This window comes from Martes martes (genome assembly GCF_963455335.1).
Source record: "Martes martes genome assembly, chromosome: 8".
Classification (NCBI taxonomy): domain Eukaryota; kingdom Metazoa; phylum Chordata; class Mammalia; order Carnivora; family Mustelidae; genus Martes; species Martes martes.
In genome coordinates, this window is record NC_137895.1 from 101,008,780 (window position 1) to 101,029,535 (window position 20,756).

Sequence of the window (20,756 nt, forward strand, 5' to 3'; positions counted from 1 at the left end):
AACCTGTGTGGCCTACTTTGGTTCCGATCCCATCCTCAGCACTGCGGTCCTGCCCCATGAGAACCAACACCAACCCCTGAGATTTATGGAACTTCTGAAGATGAAAGGGCCTCAGGGATGGTACTCAGGGAAGGAGCCAGGAGAAGACCTAAGGAATCAGGAAGTTAGACTGAAGAAGGCCATGGCCGGGGTCTTAGGGATTGTGTGGACCATGAGGGCACGTGTCTATTTCTGAAGCCCGTGACTTCAAAGGAGTATAATGATGGTCCCTCTGGAGGATAAAGGCCGGAGCCTGCCTGAGGTCCTGTTCCAGGGGTGCGGGAATAAGCCCAGGGAAGTAAGGCGGAACTTGCCCTTCATCAGGAGGGAGGAGAGAGCTGGGACCTGGAGCTCAGAAAACCCTTGATTTGACATCCAATGATGGGCCAGATGATCTGAACATTGAGGTGACAACATACATTGAGGTGTGACTCCAGCATTGACCTTTAAGAACTTGGGACCTCCCAAAATGTGTTCAAGGATACATGTGTTTGGGAAACTATACAGTCTCTCCTCCTACAGGTGCATGGTGTTTAACAGCATTTTTAAAAAAAACAAAACTTTTTTTTAATGGAAAAGTTCAAATATGCACAAAAATAGAACAACACACCCCATGAACCCTTCACCCAGCTTCAGTTATGAACACATGATCAGTCTTCTTATGGCATGGTAAAGACCATGAGAAGCCCTGTCATAGAGAAACCTATTCAGCTTAGAGTTTCTCAGACTGACTTGACCACAATATCCTTTTTTACCTACAGTCAAAACCTTTTAAGTTGTTTTTGTGTACTGGGCACGGCCAACATGCCTAACCTTGTTGATACAGAAGGTCAGGGGCTCAGCCAGAGGGTGCAGAACAAGGGGCTGCCATCTGAGTCCCCCATTCCCCAGAAGAAGGAGCTCCTTAGGGGAGCCAGACAGAAGCAGGGAGGAATGGCCCTGGGTGACCATGAATGGCAAGAGCGAAACTACCTGCTGGAACCCAAAAAAGAAAGAGGCACCAGGGGGAACTTGTGTAAGTACAGCTCAGAGTGGGTGGTTAGTCATCCATCCCCGTGGGTGGGTGTGCCAGTTGGGCTTCCCGGAAGCTAGGGAGTGTGTGAGCAATGGGTGGGGGGAGCCATTAGTAGGCAAGAGTTGGGGCTGGACTAAGTGCCACTCTCTGCCGGGGTTTTTCGCTGACGGGCTGCAAAGGCCACGGAGGGCACTGCTTCCTCTCTCTCTCTCCCTGCCCTGTGTGGGGTTGACTGAGTGCAGGGAGCTGGGACACGCTGAGATCTGCCGGGAGAATGTGTCCCCACCCACCTCAGGAGCAGGTCCTGCCAGCCCAGCCCACAGCAGGCAGCGGAAGCCACAGGGAACACAGGTATGGGGCTGTCACCGGTGGGGCTGAACTCTGCAGGGGGCACAAGTCCCTCATTTAGAATGGGGTTCATGGGTGGGGCTGGAGATGAGGAGGGCCATGGGACCTGGAAAATCTTTCTGAATAGAGTAAAAAGCTAAATGGGGCTGCCTCCTGCAGTCTTTTCCGGAGCGAGCCTGGGGAGGTAGCCACCACACTAGGCACATCGAGGAGTGCCCCTCTGAAGCCCGAGGCCCCCACACTGGAGAATCTTGGGGAGATGTGTCTTCCCCTCCCCCCGAAGCCTCCACTGTTATGCTGAACCCTGGGCTTCCCACAGCCACTGAGGAGGGCTCTCTGGGGGTGGTGTCTAGCCCTGTCCCACTCTCCCAGACCCTTTCCCCCCACCCCCCAGGCCAAACCCTCTGCTAGATGACAATGAACTCATCTGATTAAACTCCACTAATGGTATTACTGGCACAGATGTGTTCTTGTAGCTATCCTTCCCAGCTAACCAAGGTGTATCTTAAAGAAACTCTTTTTTTAAAAAGATTTTTATTTATTTGACAAGCAGAGATCACAAGTAGAGAGGCAGGCAGAGAGAGAGGAAGGGAAGCAGGCTCCCTGCTGAGCAGAGAGCCTGCTGCAGGGCTCGATCCCAGGACCCCGGGATCATGACCTGAGCCGAAGGCAGAGGCTTGAACCCACTGAGCCACCCAGGCACCCCAACCAAGGTGTATCTTAATGGGATTTTTGAGAAATACCACTTCAACCCAGTGTGTCCATCTTCTGTACGAGATTAGACAAGATGCTCTCTAATGTCCCTATGACTCTGATAGAATGTGGCTCATGAGTGGCACAAAGGGGATGGAATTTCAGATACTGAGCACAGGTGAGGGTTGGCAAGGCCTTATAATAACTTCGGGTCCCACTACTAAGGGCAGCTGCTTACCTGTTACCTCTATTTAGGGGAGCCTCCATGACAAGAAGGATCACTCCCACCAGGTTGTATCTCCGGCTCCTTTTAGGGTGAGAAAGTTGTAGCTCCCAGGGGGAGATGGAGGCAAGGATTGAGGGGAAAATAGGAACTTGCTGCACCTGTGAGCCTCCCATCCTGGCCACTCAGAGACTCTCGAACCCAGCTCCTCATGTCTCTGCCTGATGTTGACCCTCCCCAGCCTGCTCCCTGCAGAGTACACCCCAGCAAAATAGACACCTTGTGTGTGTTGGGGTGGGGGTGGTGCCATGGGAAGGAGGCAGCGGAAAGGTGGAGGGCGAAGCCAGAAGCTCGGGAAAAGTGCCGTCCAAGTTCAGGGCAAGGTCAAAGAGGTCAAAAGGCTCAGGCTTTCGGTGCGTGGGCAGGACCCAACCAGGCCCCAGAGCAAGGGTAGGATGCGCAGGGACAACTCAGGGCACAGGGCTGTGGCAGCGGGCTGATCCGGTCCCAGCGACTTCTCTGGATGGTGACTTTACTTCCTGTTTTTCCAGCTCTTGAAAGCAGGGTGGAGGGAGATGTGCGGGTGGTACGGTGACATCCACCGACATGGGAAACCAACTCCTGAGCTGTGGGCCACCTTTGCTTTTTGCTTTGGCCCAGAAAAAATGGGAGAGGTGATGTCAGAATATCCAGAGGGAGAAGACGTGGCCGAGGAGGATACTGGAGGATGCAGGAAGTGACAGGCTGAGGTGGGGCCAGGTGGGGAGAGGCCGGAGCAGGAATTTTGGCTGGAGACAGCAGAGCAGGCCTGGAACAGGAAGAGGGACCATGGAGAGAGAGGGCACAACAGCCCTGGGGGGCCTGTGCCAGAGGCTTCTCTCCTTGGGAAGACTGTGGCCACCCCCCCATCCCCAGGGGAAGGAAGAGGCCATCCACTCACCGTGGTGTCATTGTACTATCTCCACGCCACAGGCCCCTCAGGCGAGCGGGGTTCATCTGTGTCCTCAGAACAGCCCTAGGACAGAGCTGTTCACAAAGCCTTCAAACTTTGGTAAGCTTCTGCTGGAGGCTTCAGCCTGGTTTGTATCTGTTAGGGGCACCTGGGTGGCTCAGTCAGTTAAGTGTCTGCTTTTGGCTCAAGTCATGATCTCAGGGTCCTGGAACCAAGCCCCATATGGGGCTCCCTGCTCAGCGGGGAGCCTGCTTCTCCCTCCCCTTTGGCCCCTCCCCCTGCTCATGCATGTGCGCTCACGCTCTTGCTCTCACAAATAAATCTCTTTAAAAAAAAAAAATTTAATTTAGAATTAAACCTGTCTGTGGGTAAAGGGGACATCCTGCCAGTGTTGCCGGCTCACAGCCGCGGAGGTGGGCTTAGCTAATGGGGGATGGGGGGTGGGTAGAGCGCACAGGGGTGGGACACGTTGGCTCACTGTGACTCTCAGCTGTGGCCTCTGGAATCTAAAATGAGGTTTGGGGGGCACCTGGGTGGCTCAGTGGGCTGAGCCTCTGCCTTCTGCTCAGGTCATGATCTCAGGGTCCTGGGATCCAGTCCTGCATCGGGCTCTCTGCTGAGCGGGGAGCCTGCTTCCCCCTCTCTCTCTGCCTGCCTATCACCTACTTGTGATCTCTCTCTCTCTCTCTCTCTCTCTCTGTCAAATAAATAAAAATCTTTACAAAAAAATAAAATAAAATGATGTTTGGGGCTATTCTAGAATGCATCTTCTGGGGCAAGGAGGATGAGATCTGAGGTTCCTTCTTTTCAAACTCCTGGAGAGCGTGAATGACTAAAGAGAGGAGACAGAGCAAGGCATTTGGCGGGTGTGCAGGAGGGGCGGGGGGGGGGTGTACATGGAGAGTGTGGTGGACAGGAGGGAGCTGGACAGAGAAGAGTTATTTCTTTCCCCACCCTGCCTCCACCATTGTCCGGAATCACCTATTCTGTTCTCTTCAGCCCTCTCTGCATGGCTGGTCAGCCGCCAGAAGGGTGGATAGCACAGGCAGGTTGTGTGGAGGAGAGGGAGGGATGATCATGACCTAGCCTCCTGCACATTTTTACTCAATTCTCACTTCCTGCCTGGCAGAAAATAGCTCTGCCCCTCTGGCTTATCTCAGCAAAGAGCAGCGCCCAGCCCAGCTCAGAGGGCAATGGGACAGGTTCAAGAGGCCTGAGGCCATCAGGAACCTGGCCCTCTGATGTGCACCTAGGAAGCCGAAAGAGACCTGAAAGAGACCAGGGGAGGAGGAAGGTGGCTGTCCTGGCTCTGGTGTGTGAGTGGTGTGGAGGGCGGGTGGTGTGCCCTGGGCAGTCCCCAGGGTGTTTCCTCAGCCCCTCAGTGTCTTGGCGCGGGGATGTGTTGTGGGGATGGCTCCTGAGGCTGCCTGATGCGCTCTGTCTCTCTGGGTAAGAATACTGTCCCTAAGGCAAGGGCTGTGTCCGCTCTTCCTCCTCTGGCCTAGTTGTCCGCGCCTCTGTGCATGCACCTACTTGTGTGTTAGCGGGTGAGTGCACATACCGGGGATCTTGTGTGCACGTCTATGTGTCTTCGCACGCACATCTGCGTGTGGTGCTGTGCTCGTAACCACATTTGTGAGCCTGGAGGTTATTAAGATGATGTGGGCCTCCAGGTCCCTCCTCCTCGCTGGGGACACAAAGCCCCGGTGTTTGATCCTTTCTGGGACAGTTGCTGTTTCTTTGGGTCCTCCATCTCTTCTATAACCTGACCTCTTTCTCAAGGCAGGATTGGGGTGAGATCCTGGGCTGCCCTCCCCGCACCCCCTCCCAGCTAGAACCCTCCTTCCACTTCCTGTTTGCCTCCTTTTTGGCAGTTTTCCCCATCTTTGCCATCTGGCCTGGCACCGTGCCCACGCAGCTCCACTAACAGGAGCCCAGGGAAGCAGACAGATGGGGTAGGGACCAGGGCAGGGGCCTGGCAGTCCTCAATGCCCGGTTCAGGCCCTTGTGTGTGTATCTGTCAGAAAGCAATGACTTTTCCGCAAAAAGGACTTCTCCACTTTGGAGTCCAGTAATGAAAGCATCGCCATCTGCTTTATAAAAGGCCTTTCCCTTTAACTAGCAGCTCATCTAATACTTTCTGGTCTCTTGAACATTGTAACTTTGTTGTCAGAAATACTTGGGATTCTTGGTAAACAATTATTCATTCACTCATTCATTGTTTAGTGTATGTAAGAAGCTATTGATTCTCCAGGTAATGGTTAAGAATGATCAAGCGTGACTGTAGTGACAGTGTAAACTGTTTTTGAAATTATAATGCAGGCTATTTCCAAACAGGCCTTTGAGGAGGCGGAGTTTTCTACTAGGTGAGTTATACACTTGGGCAATATAGCAGTGAGATAAGAAGCGGCTGGGGGACCGACACAAGAGATATTATAGCAAGATTACAGGGTGTGTGAACATGGTGGGGAGGGGACAGATTTCCTTCCAGGTAGTCAGTGAATGTCACATGGGCCTGCTAAGCACAGAGACTGAAGTGTGAGTCCCAAGTGTGAGCTTGAAAGGAAAGCCATGGATGAGGGGGTCCCAACCCACGACCTTACCATCTAGCCGGGGATGATGGAAGCAAATAAACACACAGGAAACAATCTGAGAAGTTCAAAGCTGTGAACCACTAATGTGCTTAAGTAGGTAAGAAGACATGGTAAGGAGGGGCGCTCCTGTGTGTGTGTGTGTGTGTGAGAGAGAGAGAGAGAGAGAGAGAGACAGCAAGAGGAGTCTGTGTTACCAATGAGAAACGGTGGGCTGTTAAAAAGTGTCTATTTCAACTGGGCAAATAAAGAAGTAACTGTTTATCTGTGGGCGGAGATTTCTCACTGGCAGCTGTAAGGGACCAGGTGCTCTAGGCCGCATGCACCCTCATATCCCACCATCCACTCTTGCTGCAAACAGCTCTGGGGCAGCTGGGAGCTGGGTGTGAATCCTGAGTGTGAATGCTGATGGAGCTCTAGAGCTTCTGTTTCCTGTAAAAATGAGGCTAAACACCTATCTCAAAGGCCTGCTGGAAGGTTAAAGGCCACGCATGTAAAAATAGCCTGGGACAGGGGGCGCCTGGGTGGCTCAGTGGGTTAAAGCCTCTGCCTTCGGCTCAGATCATGATCTCAGGGTCCTGGGATCGAGCCCCGCATCGGGCTCTCTGTTAAGCAGGGAGCCTGCTTCCTCCTCTCTCTCTCTGCCTGCCTCTCTGCCTACTTGTGATCTCTCTGTCAAATAAATAAATAAAATCTTAAAAAAAAAAATAGCCTGGGACGGGATGAATGGCCAGTAAATCATCACTAATATTTTTCCCTCAACATTTATGGACATAGTGGCTGGGGAGACCAAGATGACTCAGTCACGGTCCACAGACTGACCCTCGAGGAGCTCACAGTCTAAGGGGAGGGGCAGGCGAAGCACAGCTAATTACAAGACAGGTGGGACACCCCTGGTGAACAGTGTGCAAAGGGGAATGACATCTGCCTTGCCGGGAGGGAGGGAGGGAAGCAGGTGAGGCTTCACAGAGTCCTAAGAAATGATTGACTCTGCGGGTTGGAGAGGGGGAGGCAGGGCATTCTGAGCAGAAGAGCCCGCACTGGGGCATCTGGGTGGCTCAGTCGGTTAAGTGGCTGCCTTCTGCTCAGGTCATGATCCCGGGCTCCTGGGATCGAGTCCCTCATAGGACTCCCTGCTCAGTGGGGAAGCCTGTTCCCTCCTCTCCCTCTGCATGCCACTGTGCGTACTTGTGCTCTCTGTATCTCTGTCAAATCAATAAAATCTTAAGAAAAAAAAAAAAAAAGCCTGCACTGCACGTGCAAGAGCAGAGTCCTGAAAACATTAAGGCCTGTGCAAAACTGTTGTTAGTGTGGCGCGGCTGGAGCAAAGAAGCATGGGAGGTGGGGCATGTGTCAGGGAAAGAGTCTGGTTTTATTCGCTTTTCAGCGGGTTTCAGCCCCATTTAAGATGATTTTCATTGGTGAAATTGGTATTTTGTGGAGGAAATGTTTATTTCCTCTAACTATTCTCCTAAACCTCTTACAAGGCTTAAACTGCTGGTAGTCATGGTTTGAGGGAGAACAAATGAACAACAACAACAACAAAAAACCCACAGGAAGAGTTTAGAGTCAGGTTTACAGCTTGGTAAGAACTTAAGCAGTTCCTGGGCACCTGGTGGGCTGTCAGTGAGGCATGCAACTCTGGATCTCGGAGTTATGAGTTCAAGCTCCACGTTCATTGTAGCGATTACTTAAAAATAAAATCTTAAGGGGTCCCTGGGTGGCTCAGTCGGTTAAGCATCTGGTTCTGGCTCATGATTTTGGCTCAGGTCATGATATCGCAGGTCCTGGAATCAAGCCCTGCGATGAGCCCCACTTGCAGCTCTGTGCTCAGTAGGAGTCTGCTGGGGATCCTCTCCCTCTGCCCTGCTCCCCACTCATGCTCGCACACACATGCTCTCTCTCTCTCGTAAATAAAGCAATCTTAAAAAACAAATAAAAATCTTTTTTAAAAATTCCTTTCAAGAGGAATAAATCCAGTATCTTGGGATAATTGCTCAGGGTCTCTGGACAACTTTGCTCCCTCAGATGGCATGTGGACATCACATTCATAGCATTATTCACAATAGGCAAAAGGTGGAAAAACCCAAGTAACCATTGACAGTTGAATAGATAAACAAAAATGTATATATAAATATATTATTCAGGGGTGCCTGGGTGGCTCAGTCGTTAAGCGTCTGCCTTCGGCTCAGTCGTTAAGCGTCTGCCTTCAGCTCAGGTCGTGATCCTAGGGTCCTGGGATCGAGCCCCACATCAGGCTTCCTCTTCGCCTGCTTCTCCCTCTCCCACTCCCCCTGCTTGTATATTCTCTCTCGTCTCTCTTCCTGTCAAATAAATAAAATCTTTAAAAATAAATAAATAAATAAATAAATATCATTCAGCTATTAAAAAAAGATTGCAATTCTGATACATACTAAAACATGGATGGACCTTGACAACTTTATGTTAAGTGAAAGAAGCCAGACACAAAAGGACAGATATTATATGGTTCCACTCAGATGAGGTGTCTGGGATAGGCAAATTCAACTTGCACAGCTCAACACCAAAAAAATACAAGTAATCTAATTTTAAAAATGGGCAGAGGACCTGAATAGATATTTTTCCAACGAAGACATACAGATAGCCAGCACACAAAGATGCTCAACGTCACTCATCAGGGAAACGCAAATCAAAACCAGGATGAGAGGGGTACCTGGGTGGCTCAGTCTGTTGAGTCTCTCACTCTTGATTTTGGCTCAGGTCATGATCTCAGGGTTGTGGTATGGAGCCCCGTGTTGGGATCCACGCTCGGCGTGGAGTTTGCTTAAGTTTCTCTCTCTCCCTTTCACTTTGCCCCCTCCCCCTATAAAAGAAAAGACAAATAACAAGGACTGGTGAGAACATGGAGAAAAGGGAACCCTTGTGGACCACTGGTGGGAATGTAAATTGGTGCTGCCACTGTGAAAAACAGTATGGAGTTTCCTCAAGTAATTAAAAATAAAATTACCATATGATCCAGTAATTGCACTACTGGGTATTTACCCAAAGAAAATGAAAACACTAATTCATGGGGCGCCTGGGTGGCTCAGTGGGTTAAGCCGCTGCCTTCGGCTCAGGTCATGATCTCGGGGTCCTGGGATCGAGTCCCACATCGGGCTCTCTGCTCAGCAGGGAGCCTGCTTCCCTCTCTCTCTCTCTGCCTGCCTCTCTGTCTACTGTGATCTCTCTCTGTCAAATAAATAAATAAAATCTTTAAAAAAAAAAAAAAAAAAAAAAAAAAAGAAAACACTAATTCAAATAGAATAGGCAAATTCCTGGAGACGAAAAGTAGAATAGTTTTCCAGGAGCTGGAGGGAGTGCAGGGAGGGAATGGGCAGTTAGTGTTTAGCGCGTATAGAGTTGTTTGGGATGATGAAAAGGTTCTGGAAATAGTAGTGATGGTCACACAACATTGTGAGTGTACTTAACGTCACTGAATTCTATACTTAAAGATGGTTAAAATAGTAAATTTTAAGTTGTGTCTATTTAACCCGTTCCCCCACCACCACACACAAAAGATGGAATTTGGGGGTTAAGATGGAAGAGTAACTTCTGTGGCATTAGGGCATTAAGGAGGGTGGGATTCTGAGACCATGTCCTGTCCTCTGGCTCCTCTACCTCCTGGCCATATCTTTGTCCGCCAGCATTTGCCTGAGCACTGTGGCTGCCGTGGGCTGCTCTCTCCAGTGGCCTTGGCAGTGCCCTTGGTAACTCCTTGCCTCATTGCCACACTCTCTGGACTTAGGGTCCCCTCTGAGCCCTCACTAAAAAAACCCCTTCTCCCTCCATCACAGAATCCCAGCTGGGAAGCTCCCTAGTCAGATCCTCCAGGGAAGCACCTGGAAAAGTTCAGCCCACAGCCACCTTCCCCTCCTTGGCAGGAGTGTGCTGGTGTGTGATCAGCCCATGAGAGCCCATTATGTTATTGTCCCCACTTTACAGACGAAGAAACTGAGAGCGGTCAAACAATCCAGCTGAACCTGGGTTGTTCTGACCACAAATCCAGCCCACACAGGAGCAATCATGGATGTGATGAATGAGGCTTGGATTTTGTACTGTCCTGGGGAATTTGAACTTTATTCTTTAGATAACGGGGAGCCAGCAGACCTGGGGAGTTCCAGGGGCGGAGCTCCATCATATTTCTTACTATCTGACATAGGACCTCTTTACTTGCACTTTATTATCTGTCTCCCTTCGGTGGAAGTACAGGAGCTGGGGGCAAGGCCTTTGTTTTGTTCAGGGCTGTGAACATGCCTGGAACCTTATAAAGCTCAGTAAACATCTGTAGGAGAAAGGGAGAGGGAGAGAGGTTATTAGTAGAACCTGTGTACTTAACACATATCTCGTTTAATCTAACAACCTCATGAAGTGGGAGACGCCCACCACCACCACCTTTTTCTCCAGGTAAGGAAAATGAGGTTCAGAGAGATTAAGTCAATTTTCGGAGGACCTAGCTAGGCAAGTTGGCAGAACCAGGATTTAAACCCAGGCAGTCTGACCCCAGAGCCTGGGCCTTTAACACTGTGCTATATAGCCTTATTGCGGAAAGCTATTGTGGCCTGACGGAAAGTTGGGGAAAGATCCGAGGCTGAGAAAAGACTCAAGAGGCCAGCCAGGTTAGCTAGATAAACATTTGGGACTTCTACGCTGTCCTTGCATAATCTTGACTTTGGCTTGCCTTCCTATTCCAGGTCTCCACTGCTGATGAAGCGGTGACCCAAAGTGTCCACCCCCCCGACAGCCATCTGCCCCGCAGCCATAGCCCACATTCCCATGTCCTGCCTGCCCCAGGACGGTCCCTGCGCAGCCTCCAGGCCCCACTCCGGGGACGAACACGAGGCCAGGACCCTAGCGTGCCCAATGATGTCCCCAGCCTAGCTCCTCTCACACTGTGGTACCATGCAGCACAACTCTGCCAACAACTCCAGCCTCGCTTCCCAGTGCCCTGACTACCGGAGCACCCACTACCTGCACATGGTGGTCTACAGCCTGGTGCTGGCCGCAGGGCTTCCCCTCAACGCGCTGGCCCTCTGGGTCTTCCTGCGCGTGCTGCGCATGCACTCCGTGGTGAGCGTATACATGTGCAACCTGGCGGCCAGCGACCTGCTCTTCACCCTCTCGCTGCCCCTGCGCATCTCCTACTACGCCCTGCACTACTGGCCCTTCTCTGCCCTCCTGTGCCAGACGGCGGGCGCCATCTTCCAGACGAACATGTACGGCAGCTGCATCTTCTTGACTCTCATCAACGTGGACCGCTACGTGGCCATCGTGCACCCGCTGCGGCTGCGGCACCTGCGGCGGCCCCGCGTGGCGCGGCTGCTGTGCCTGGGTGTGTGGGCGCTCATCGCCGTGTTCGCCGTGCCCGCCGGCCTGGTGCACCGGCCCTCGCCCTGCAGCTACAACGGCAGCCAGGTGCACCTGTGCTTCGAGAGCTTCGGCGACATGTGGCAAAACAGGCTACTGTGGCTCCTGCTGCTGGCCGAGGCGCTGGGCTTCCTGCTGCCCCTGGCGGCCATGCTCTACTCGTCGGGCCGGGTCTTCTGGACCCTGGCGCGGCCGGACAGCACGCGGAGCCGGCGGGGGCAGAAGACCGTGCGCCTCCTGCTGGCCAACCTCGTCATCTTTCTGCTGTGCTTCGTGCCCTACAACGCCACGCTGGCGGTCTACGGGCTGCTGCGGGGCAACGTGGTGGCGGCCCGCAGCGAGGTGCGCGACCGGGTGCGCCAGGCCCTCATGGTCATGGTGCTGTTGGCCGGCTCCAACTGCGTGCTGGACCCGCTCGTGTACTACTTCAGCGCCGAGGGTTTCCGCAACACCCTGCGCGGCCTGGGCACTCCACTCCGCGCCAGGACCTTGGCCACCAACGGGGCTCAGGGAGCGCACGCCGAACGGTCCACCGAGGCCACTCTCATCACCGGTCCGGCTACCGCGAACCAGGAGCTGCTCAGACCTTCCAGCTTCGGGACGCCCTTGACCCAGCGCCGCGAGGACTCGGCCCTCTGAACGCACTGCCTACGGTTGCGCTGTCACCCCCACCTCCCAGGCCCCCGCGCCGCTCACACGCACACACTCGCAGGATGTTGTACATGAGGGAAGTGGATCGGGCACTTGGACTTCCGGGCGGCAACTCCTGCCCGTAAATGCACAAGAGAACAAAGTGTGGCGAGCCTGGGGCACAGGGAAGGAAGAAGAGTGCTGGTGGAAATGCCTTCTTTGCTTTGGTGGTGATGGTGAGCGTGGGGCGGATCCCTGGCCCAGTCCGGAGGGAGTGACGCTGTGAGCTTCCTCAGTGCATAGGCAGACGACTGGATGACATGCCCTTGGTGTGTGGGCATGAAACCCTATGGAGGGCTGGTAGATGGAGCAGAAAATGAGTGTCCTGGATTTAGACCAACCACAGCAGTCTCAGTGCCTCCGATGCTACCCACTCTCATTTCCACTTGGCCTTGCCCTGACCAGCATGGAGGCATGAGACACTGACAGAATCTCTTTCATTCTTGGTTAGTGACTTGTAACAATTTAGACCTGACACCCAGCATGGGGTGGTTGGGGGCAGGACAAAACTGTGAGTTAGAGGGTGTTTTCCCCCCAGATGCTGGTCTCTGTAGGCCTTTCTAGGTGTCCTTTATCCTTCCACCCTGCCCCACTTTCCAGAACTCCTCCATTCTAGGTCCTAAATTCTCTCTCTCTGCCTCTGGCCCTTCATCTAGAATTAAGGAGAAAATTTTTTGTACGAAAGTAACAGTTCTCCCCAACTTTGCTCTCAGACCCTTTTACAACTCTTAACAATCCAGGATTCCAAAAAGCCTTTGCTTATACCTTACCTTTTGATACTTAACCATACTAGAAATTAAAACTCGTTAAGCCCTAACAATGTAACACACAAGCACACATTCCATTAGCTTTGAGAGCAATAATGTCATCACACTTCACAAAGCCTCTGGAAAACTCCACGGTATACCTGTGAACAAGGAGATTGCAAAGGACAAACAACATTGGTGGGAGTAGTATTCCGAAAATTACTTTGACCTTGTGGACATCTAAGAGTCAGTATTAGAGTTCATGTGTAACTTCTTCCCAGGGCATATGTATACATTGTTTTTTATTACGGGGGGGGGGGCGGGGACAGGGCAATGCTCCACCAATCAATTGCTAATTCTAGTCCCAAAGGCTTGAGAGTTTGCCGGGGTAGATTGGAGCTGCACACCCAGTGCAACATTACTTTGGCTTCCTGGTGCGGGTGGGGCAGCTCTGAGGTGGGGGTGAACTAGTCACACAAACACTCGCAGGAGGGGTGGGGCTTCTCTTTGCCCGGGAAGGGAAAAGGGAACTGTTGCCACAGCCAGGAAAGAAGTTTCCAGGGACATAGGAGTGCAAGGGAGGACAGGAATAAGGTGTCTGTTCTTAGCAAGCTGGGGGCAAGGAAATGGAAGACTGGTGAATGGACCACCTACTGTTTCCTTCTTCCCTCTTTACTGGAGTAGGGCTGGGAGGGGTTGCGGAGTTGAGACTGCATAAGTGAGGAAGTTGCTGCCATGCGTGTGTCCTGTATGCATTTCTGTCACTAGGTATCTCAATGGTGTGTGTGTGTGTGTGTGTGTGTGTGTGTGTGTGTCAGGGTTTTCCTGCATGTGTCTCTGCGTGTTTTAGTTTGGAGTAAGCCTTTTGTGTGTCTTCAAGGGATTGCTCCAGATGGTGATTTACAGGGGTAAAATGACCCCTGGTGGCCAAAGCAGAGAACTGACCCAGATTCCTCCTTGATCACTTTCAAGTAGAACCTTCCACCATCTGTTGGGAAGATGGAGCCCTGGGCTAGGTCCTCCTGTAGCTCTTCAAGAGGCCCAATGGTTAGCACCTGCTCCATCTTCCCTCGTCCTTAGGGTTCAAGACCCATGTCCTGGGAGCATAAAATGTGGTGGTAGTCCAAATTCTCAGAACTTTGCCCTATCCAAACTAAACTTCATTGAAGACAGTTTTTTAAAAAAAATTGCTTGAGTATTTTTATATTCTGATATGTGAATGAGTTCCAAAACTCACAGAGCAAGTATCTTCTCACATACTATATAATTATTTATTTTTATAATTTTTATAGTTTTCTGTCTGTTTCTCCCCTCCTTCCCCCAGGTAGAACATAAGGTCCCTGGGGGCAGGGGTTTTAGTTTGCTTGGTTCTCTGATGTATCTTCAGCATCTAGAACAGCTCTTGGCATTATTAAGAAGTGCCATTATTAAGAAGTGCTTAATAAATATTTGTTGAATGATGAACTGTTGAATTTTGGTGTGGAGTAGTGTACTGTCTCGTGGGGGACCACAGAACAAGTCAACAATTACCATTCCAGACAGAAGATGCAAGAATGCAGAGTAAGGTGTTGGCAGTCAATTCCTTGGGCAGTGGGAAGCCCCTAAAGGTTCCTGAGGGAGGTCTTGCTCACTCTGACAGATGGTGTGGGGTAAACTGTAGGGAAGTGGGGAGGGGAGTCTAAGGGGGAAAGGAAGACTGGTCAGGCTGCTGTTAAAATTGTCAAGGAGAGGTGTGACTGTGGTGTGTGGAGGTGGATGGAAATGGGTCACCTCCAGTGTGAAATCTCTGGGGTTTAAGCTCTGGTGGACTGTTTCCCCGCATTCAGTGCATCCAAAGAGTTTCTATCACGAGAACAAAGAGGCAGGAATAGATTCAGGAGATGGGGCAGGCAGAGGGGGAATGAACAGAAGAACCCGACAAGCCACAGGCTAGGAAAGTTTAAGTGCATCTGGAGCCAGCCCTGCCGTTTGCATAGCGTTCTCCAACACCGAGTGCACAGTAGGAAGGGTGCAAGATGTGGGGGGGATCCAGAGCCCTCACCCCGTGTCCTGAGGTGACCCCATTTATAGTTTAGGGAAATCCAAATGAGGAAAATGAGAACATCCTAGATGGAGGGAGAAGAGCGTGAACACGTTTTGGAAATAACTCCCTATGCCGGGATCTCCATGTGGTGCTTATCACTATTGATTATATATTATTTAGTGATTGATTATCATAAGCCTCTGAGTTAAGGACAATTATTATCCCTATTTTAAAAATGAAGCACCCTAGGGAAGCTGCGATCTGAAGGTTAAACAACCGGGAAGAGGCACGGTAGCTATTCGGCTCCCTAACTCCTACTCTTTGCAGTACTTTCCACTGTCTCTCCCCTTCCTGGGGCTTCCCACCTTCTCATCCTGGCTCTGTCCCATCCACCCTCCCTGGCTTCCTGTCTCCTCCTCACCTGGGCCGCCTCTCCCAACTACTTCTCTCACCCTCTCTGCTCCACTACTTCCTCCATACTCCTAACCCTCTTACCCTCGGACACACCTGCCCCTTCCCCCTCCACGGGCCCCAGGTTCCTGTGCAGAGCACCTCGCCGCTCACTCACGGTTCCAGTTGTGTCGAGCCCTGAAACACACCCCATCGAAGCCTTAGAAAGGAGTAGCTAGGTGGTGGCTCACCCAGGCGGGATGGCTCAGCCTTGGTGCAGTTGGCCATGACTCCCCTCCCTTAGCCAGGAGGTACCCAGCATCTCCAAGGCAGCCCTCCTGCTTGTCCACCAACTAAGCTGAAGAGAAGACGTCCCCTGGTTCTCCTCAAAGTCTGCCTCTTCTGTAGGAAGAGTTCCCTCCTCTGTAGTTCCCTCCACACAGTGAGTAGCCTGGAGAAGAGTAACAATCATTGGTCTTGGAATAAAACAAATTCGGGAGAACCAGGGCCAAGGTAAGGGGGTCCCAAAGGGTCAGGATGCTTCTCTCTTAGCCCTGAACCAGCTTGAGGGAAATCCCTACTGGGTTGCCACCTGGGGTCCCGTGGAGGAAACGGGAAAGGGGAGGTTAAATCTCACACCACGGGCATGCCTTCTTCATTCTTTCAGGAGACCCTGCAGACAGAGGGAGGCTGGGTAGCTCTCACCATGCTATATCCTCTCCAGAAGAGAGAGCACCAAAAAGCGAAGTTTCTCACAGGGGCCTTGGGGAAACCCAAAGGCTCTCAGAACCAACCAGGGCGGGTACTAATTTCAGCTCTGTCACTTCTTGGCAATGTGACTTAGCAAGTTACTTCAACTCTCTGAACCTCTGTTTTCTCCTCTGTGAAATGGGGAATCACAGTATCTACTTGTTGGGTTGCTGTTAGGTCAATGAGATCACCTTGGAAAGGCACCTGGGAGAAACCCCAAAAGGGGGAGCTCTCTTTTCAACAAGAGTGTGGGGAGTAGATGCTATTGGTAAAATCTGTTTGTGATGCCCACGGGGAGTGTTTCTGGAAGACAGCAAGGGTTTCAAGGTGAATCCTCACCCAGACAGGGCTCTGCCAGCAATCAGAACCAGGGCCAGGGGATGGGTGAGCGAGGCAGGCTGGGCAAGTTTCCACAGTGCTAGGTCAAGTAGACAGTTTTCAGGGGCAGTGACTGGCCTGTTGCCCTCTGGGGCACTCTCTCCCCACTAGGCCTAACGTCTATCCCACAGACAGAGGAGTGGGTAGAAAAGTGCCTGAAAGGGAGAGGAGAGGGGGCATGGGATGAAGAACCCAGCAAAGGAGAAAGGGCAGGAGAGGAGGCTGGAGGGGAAGTAAGGGCCCAGGCAGGCACAGGGTGGGGCCAGGAGAGGGGCCTAGGGCAGGAGGGCGGGAGGGAGCCTGGGAGGGAAAGCGCCGAGGAGGGAGGAGGGAGGGACAGGGAGGGAGACCAGCGGCGCTGACACAGCCTCGATGTGTGGAACGGGCTGGGGTTTGGCCCACAGGTCAGGCGTCTGGCAGTATTATGGGATGGAGAGGCCTTAGGAGACAGGGAGAGTATTATGGGCTGGAACAGCCTTAGGAGACTGGGGAATATTATGGGCTGGTGAGGCCCGGATCCAACTGGAGGCGGGAGGAAGGGGTGCGGGGCGGGAAGGGGGGGGTGGTGGTGGAAGGGAATATTATGGGCTGGAGGCCTCCTGCGACCAGAGGCAAGAGTATTATGGGCTGGCAGGGCCTTCGGTGGCCAGAGGGGGGAGCAGCGGGGGATGGCACCGGCTGCATGTGACTGAGGGGGGGGCCAAGTTGGGGGGGTGGCGAGTGGGGGTGGGGGAGCATATTATGGGATAGCTCTTTGTACCTACTGCGGGGACTGCTTCTCCAGAAGATATTATGGGATGTCGTGTGTGGGAGGGGGAGTGGGGCTGGGGGGATTATTATGGGATGGTGGTGCAGAATGGGGAGGGCCTGAGGAGCTCTTCTCCAACCCCCCCACCCCTTACTCTCTTGCCATCCTCTCTCTAAGGTCTGCCTTCTCTCTCAAACAGCCCAAGGGGAACACCTGAAATCCATCCCCTCCGACGCACACACTTTGAGCACCTCAACCCATCCTAGGCATCTCCCTTAACTAGCAGACACCTCCAAGGTGCTCAGGGGGAAAGGCAGCCCCTGGGGAATGGGGAGAAAGCCCTAAATCAGGGTTATAGCGGCCAGCAGATCCCACCTCCCACCTGCACGATGTCCTCTTGGCTCCCAATCCCCTTGGGCCACTCTCCTCCCCCTTCTCCCTCCACAAAGTGGGGGCCCTTGATCCTCTTCCCCTCCCCCCTCCCCTCCATTTCCTCTCCAGCTCCCTCCACAGCCGTAACCAGTAAAACAGGCGGCCAGCTATTATGGGATGGCTGCTCCCGGCAGCTCTGCAGGGAGGGGGCGGTCACCGCGGAATGTCTCTTGTGGGTGGCTATTATGGGATGGCCGCCTCTCTTTTTTGGGGGGGGGTGGGGGCTAGCAAGGAGAAGGATTATTATGGGATGTGCCCTGCACAACTGGGTGGGGCTGTCCTGGGTAGGTGAAGCTCTGGGGAGGTTGGGGGGGGTGGTTGGTGGTGAGGAAGGAAAGGAAGGAAGAGGGAGGGAAAGGAGCTGGGGAGGGTGGGGTGAGCCCTGGAGCCAGACCTGAGGCCTGGCAAGAGTAACTGGCTAGAGAGGTTCTTCTGTGACAGCTGTTTGAAGGGGCCCCTGGGGCAGGCTAAAGCTGGTCAAATCTGAACCCTGGACACCTGGGTCTTTTCGCAGCTTGTGAGCTGCAGGGTTGCTAAGTCTAGGGCCTGCAGAGCTGGGCTGGCAGTGGGAATGTCTGGGTTCTGTCTGTGTGGCACACCAAAGGGAGTAGTGCTCCTGGGTGACCACAGAACCCAAGTACTCTCCTCCCACTTTGCCTTCCTGGATTTGAGCCTTGGGACCACAGCTCAGGTAGGTGGGTTGGGCCGAGGGGGCTTTGCAACCTTGCAGTCACACGCCACGGGAACAGAGGCTCAGTTGGCTCCTGAAGGACAAATGCCTGGCCTGTCACCCACCACCTCCCCAAAGCCCTGCAGGACCTGCATCCTGTCTAGCCAACACAATGCACTGTCACTGTGGCTTTTCCTCCCTATGTTGTCTTTCCAAAGCCCTTTTTCTGACAAAGCAGGAGAACACTGGTCCCTTAGACCTCTTACTGGCAGTTTCTGGGGCTCACAGAAAATAGAGATGTAGAGAGAGCATGTGCTGAAAACTCCATGGACAACCCACTCTGAGTGTTATTCTAGGTTCTTCTGTACCATGGGATGGAAACAGAACTCTAAGGTAACCGGCTAGAGAGGTTGTCCCCCTGGGTGCATTAATCAGGAGATTATCCCACCCTTAGTCTCTGTGGGCCAATCATGCTAGTGGTTTATTTGTAATTTATCTGGAAGGGTAGCGTGGGGCCAGGGGGTGGGGGAGCAAAGAAGCATAAAGACCACAAAAGCAATACATAAACACACTCATCCTAGCCCTCTCTGGAACTCAAGAAGAGGCAAAGGGATTCTAACATTCTCCTTGTGGTGGGAGCAGGGAGAGGTGGGCAGAGAGCTATGGGGGACAAATGCAATCCGTGTTTATATTCACGGGCACAAAGCTGTGACTACCCAGTTACAAAACTCTCTTCCTGGTTTATATTACGAATCACTGTAGTAATGGGGTTTATACATATGAGAAGAAAAGGCTATGAGGCAGATGGGATATTACAGAAGGGAATTTGAGGCCCAGAGGCAGGCTGGATTCCCTGGAGAAAGGGGGAGAGAGGAGGGCATAATAGGTATCTAGCAGCTCTACCTGCCAAGGAGAATGTTGTTGAAAGAAGGTATACCCACATTATGATATCTTAACAGAGCTGCCTCCTCTCCCCTAAGTGAGGCTTACAAGGTCCATCCTAAGTACTCAGAACGGTCATGGGGGAGAGTTTGCACGAATGAATGTGGCCCAATTTTGATGTCATGAGAATTGAATAAGGAAGACCATGACAACCTTGCAGAATGGGGGAAATGGCCTGCACACCTCAGGGATGTGGCAAAAGGGTGCTCCAGGGAGTTAAGTCAGGTAGGAGTTGGTGAAAAGATGTATTAATACCACAGGTGCTCTGCTGAGAAGCAAAGGGACGATAACTTCTTGAAGCAAGCTCTCACCTCTCCTGAATTTATTTGTCCTTGCCACAACTCCAGCCCTGGGTTCCCAGGGGAGGGCAGAGTCCTCTGGCCAGGCGCTTTCTCTAGGAAAGTGAGGTTAGAAGAGCAATGCAGAGACGGTCTGAGGTTCATCCTAGAAGATGTTCCGGTTTCTCTCCAGCCTGTCCCACTGCCATAGTTCTTGGATTTGTATGAACAAGGCACATGAGAGCAAAGAAAGACATTATCTCTGCCTTGGGGGTTGGGGGCAGCAAGGCAATGGTGCTACAACATTGGTTTTCACTTGGGTCCTGGTTCTCTAGGGACCAGGAAGAGGGAAAAGTGACAGGTCTATGGGATCAGGCTCTCTGAGGGCTAACAGTTCTTAAGACTGGGCTCTTGGACTTTCTAAGACTGGGTCCCCAAGGTAACTGCAAGATAGGCACAGTCTGGGAAGGGGAGGGTATACGTTGGAAGGCTATCTTGTAGCATAACTGAATGAAAGAGGCATCCTGGAATGTTGACTTGTACATGGGAGGAGGAAAGATGGTGAATATTATACATCAAAGGGTTTTTTTGAACGGAGAATGGGCCCCAACAAGATGAGAATGGGGGCAGTTGGAAGTACCAGACTTAAGGATATAAACAAGAAACTGGTAAAAAATACAGGACATTGAAGGTAAGCGGAATTTGGTGTTCAAGAATGAGGATAACAACTCTGGAGTATCTCAAAAAGGAGGCCCATAATGATATTACAGGATTTCAGTTTTAGAAACACTGGATAGATGGACATTGTTTTCCAGTCAAAATCCCTCAGTGTGGCAGGGAACAGATAGGAGATATCTTGACCCCCCATCTATACCGTAAATCCTTTTGGAATACCTTCTAGCTTCTAGAAGGACTATCAAGAACCTCTACTGGGATCTGATCTCTACCAAGACCAGTTGGGATCTCTTTTATTCTCTTTAACAGGAAATTGGGAAATAGCACTCAGCAGTGTTCCCTTGACACCAGACATTCTATCTTGTCTCATAGTTCGATGAGTTGTTTATGCTTCTTAAAGGGAGGCACCTGTGGTCCTTGCATTCCCTGTGGCGCCCAGCTTGCTGCCTTACTAGGTGCTCTGGCAACGTCTGTTGAATGAACAGGAGTAGCAGTGAGGAGGAGAGGGGTCTTGGTTCTTGATATATATAGCAGAATTCTCACTTCATATCATGGTGGGATGTCCATCCATGGGACTGGCCCATGCATGCTGGACCATCTGACCTGGAGAGGCAGGGTGACATGGGAGAAGGACTGCTGAAATGCTGAGAAATAAAGACTCCTTTGTAAAGATAGGAGTTTATAATTATTATGGGATGCTATGCCTGAATTAAACTTTATGTAAATGGCTCATCTGATCAGCATGGTATTTGGTTGGCTCTACCCAAAACTTAAGAGCTGAAGGTAAGCAT

General features: G+C 51.9%; 1 protein-coding gene across 1 annotated transcript; it reads left to right on the top strand.

Moving 5' to 3' along the window:
- Positions 1 to 10,778: 10,778 nt before the first annotated feature.
- On the top strand, positions 10,779 to 11,882 carry LPAR5 (lysophosphatidic acid receptor 5; the record flags this gene model as incomplete). Its single annotated transcript, XM_080810286.1, has 1 exon — positions 10,779 to 11,882. One exon carries the CDS (start codon positions 10,779 to 10,781, stop codon positions 11,880 to 11,882), a length of 1,104 nt encoding a protein of 367 aa, XP_080666412.1.
- Between the last annotated feature and the right edge of the window lie 8,874 nt (positions 11,883 to 20,756).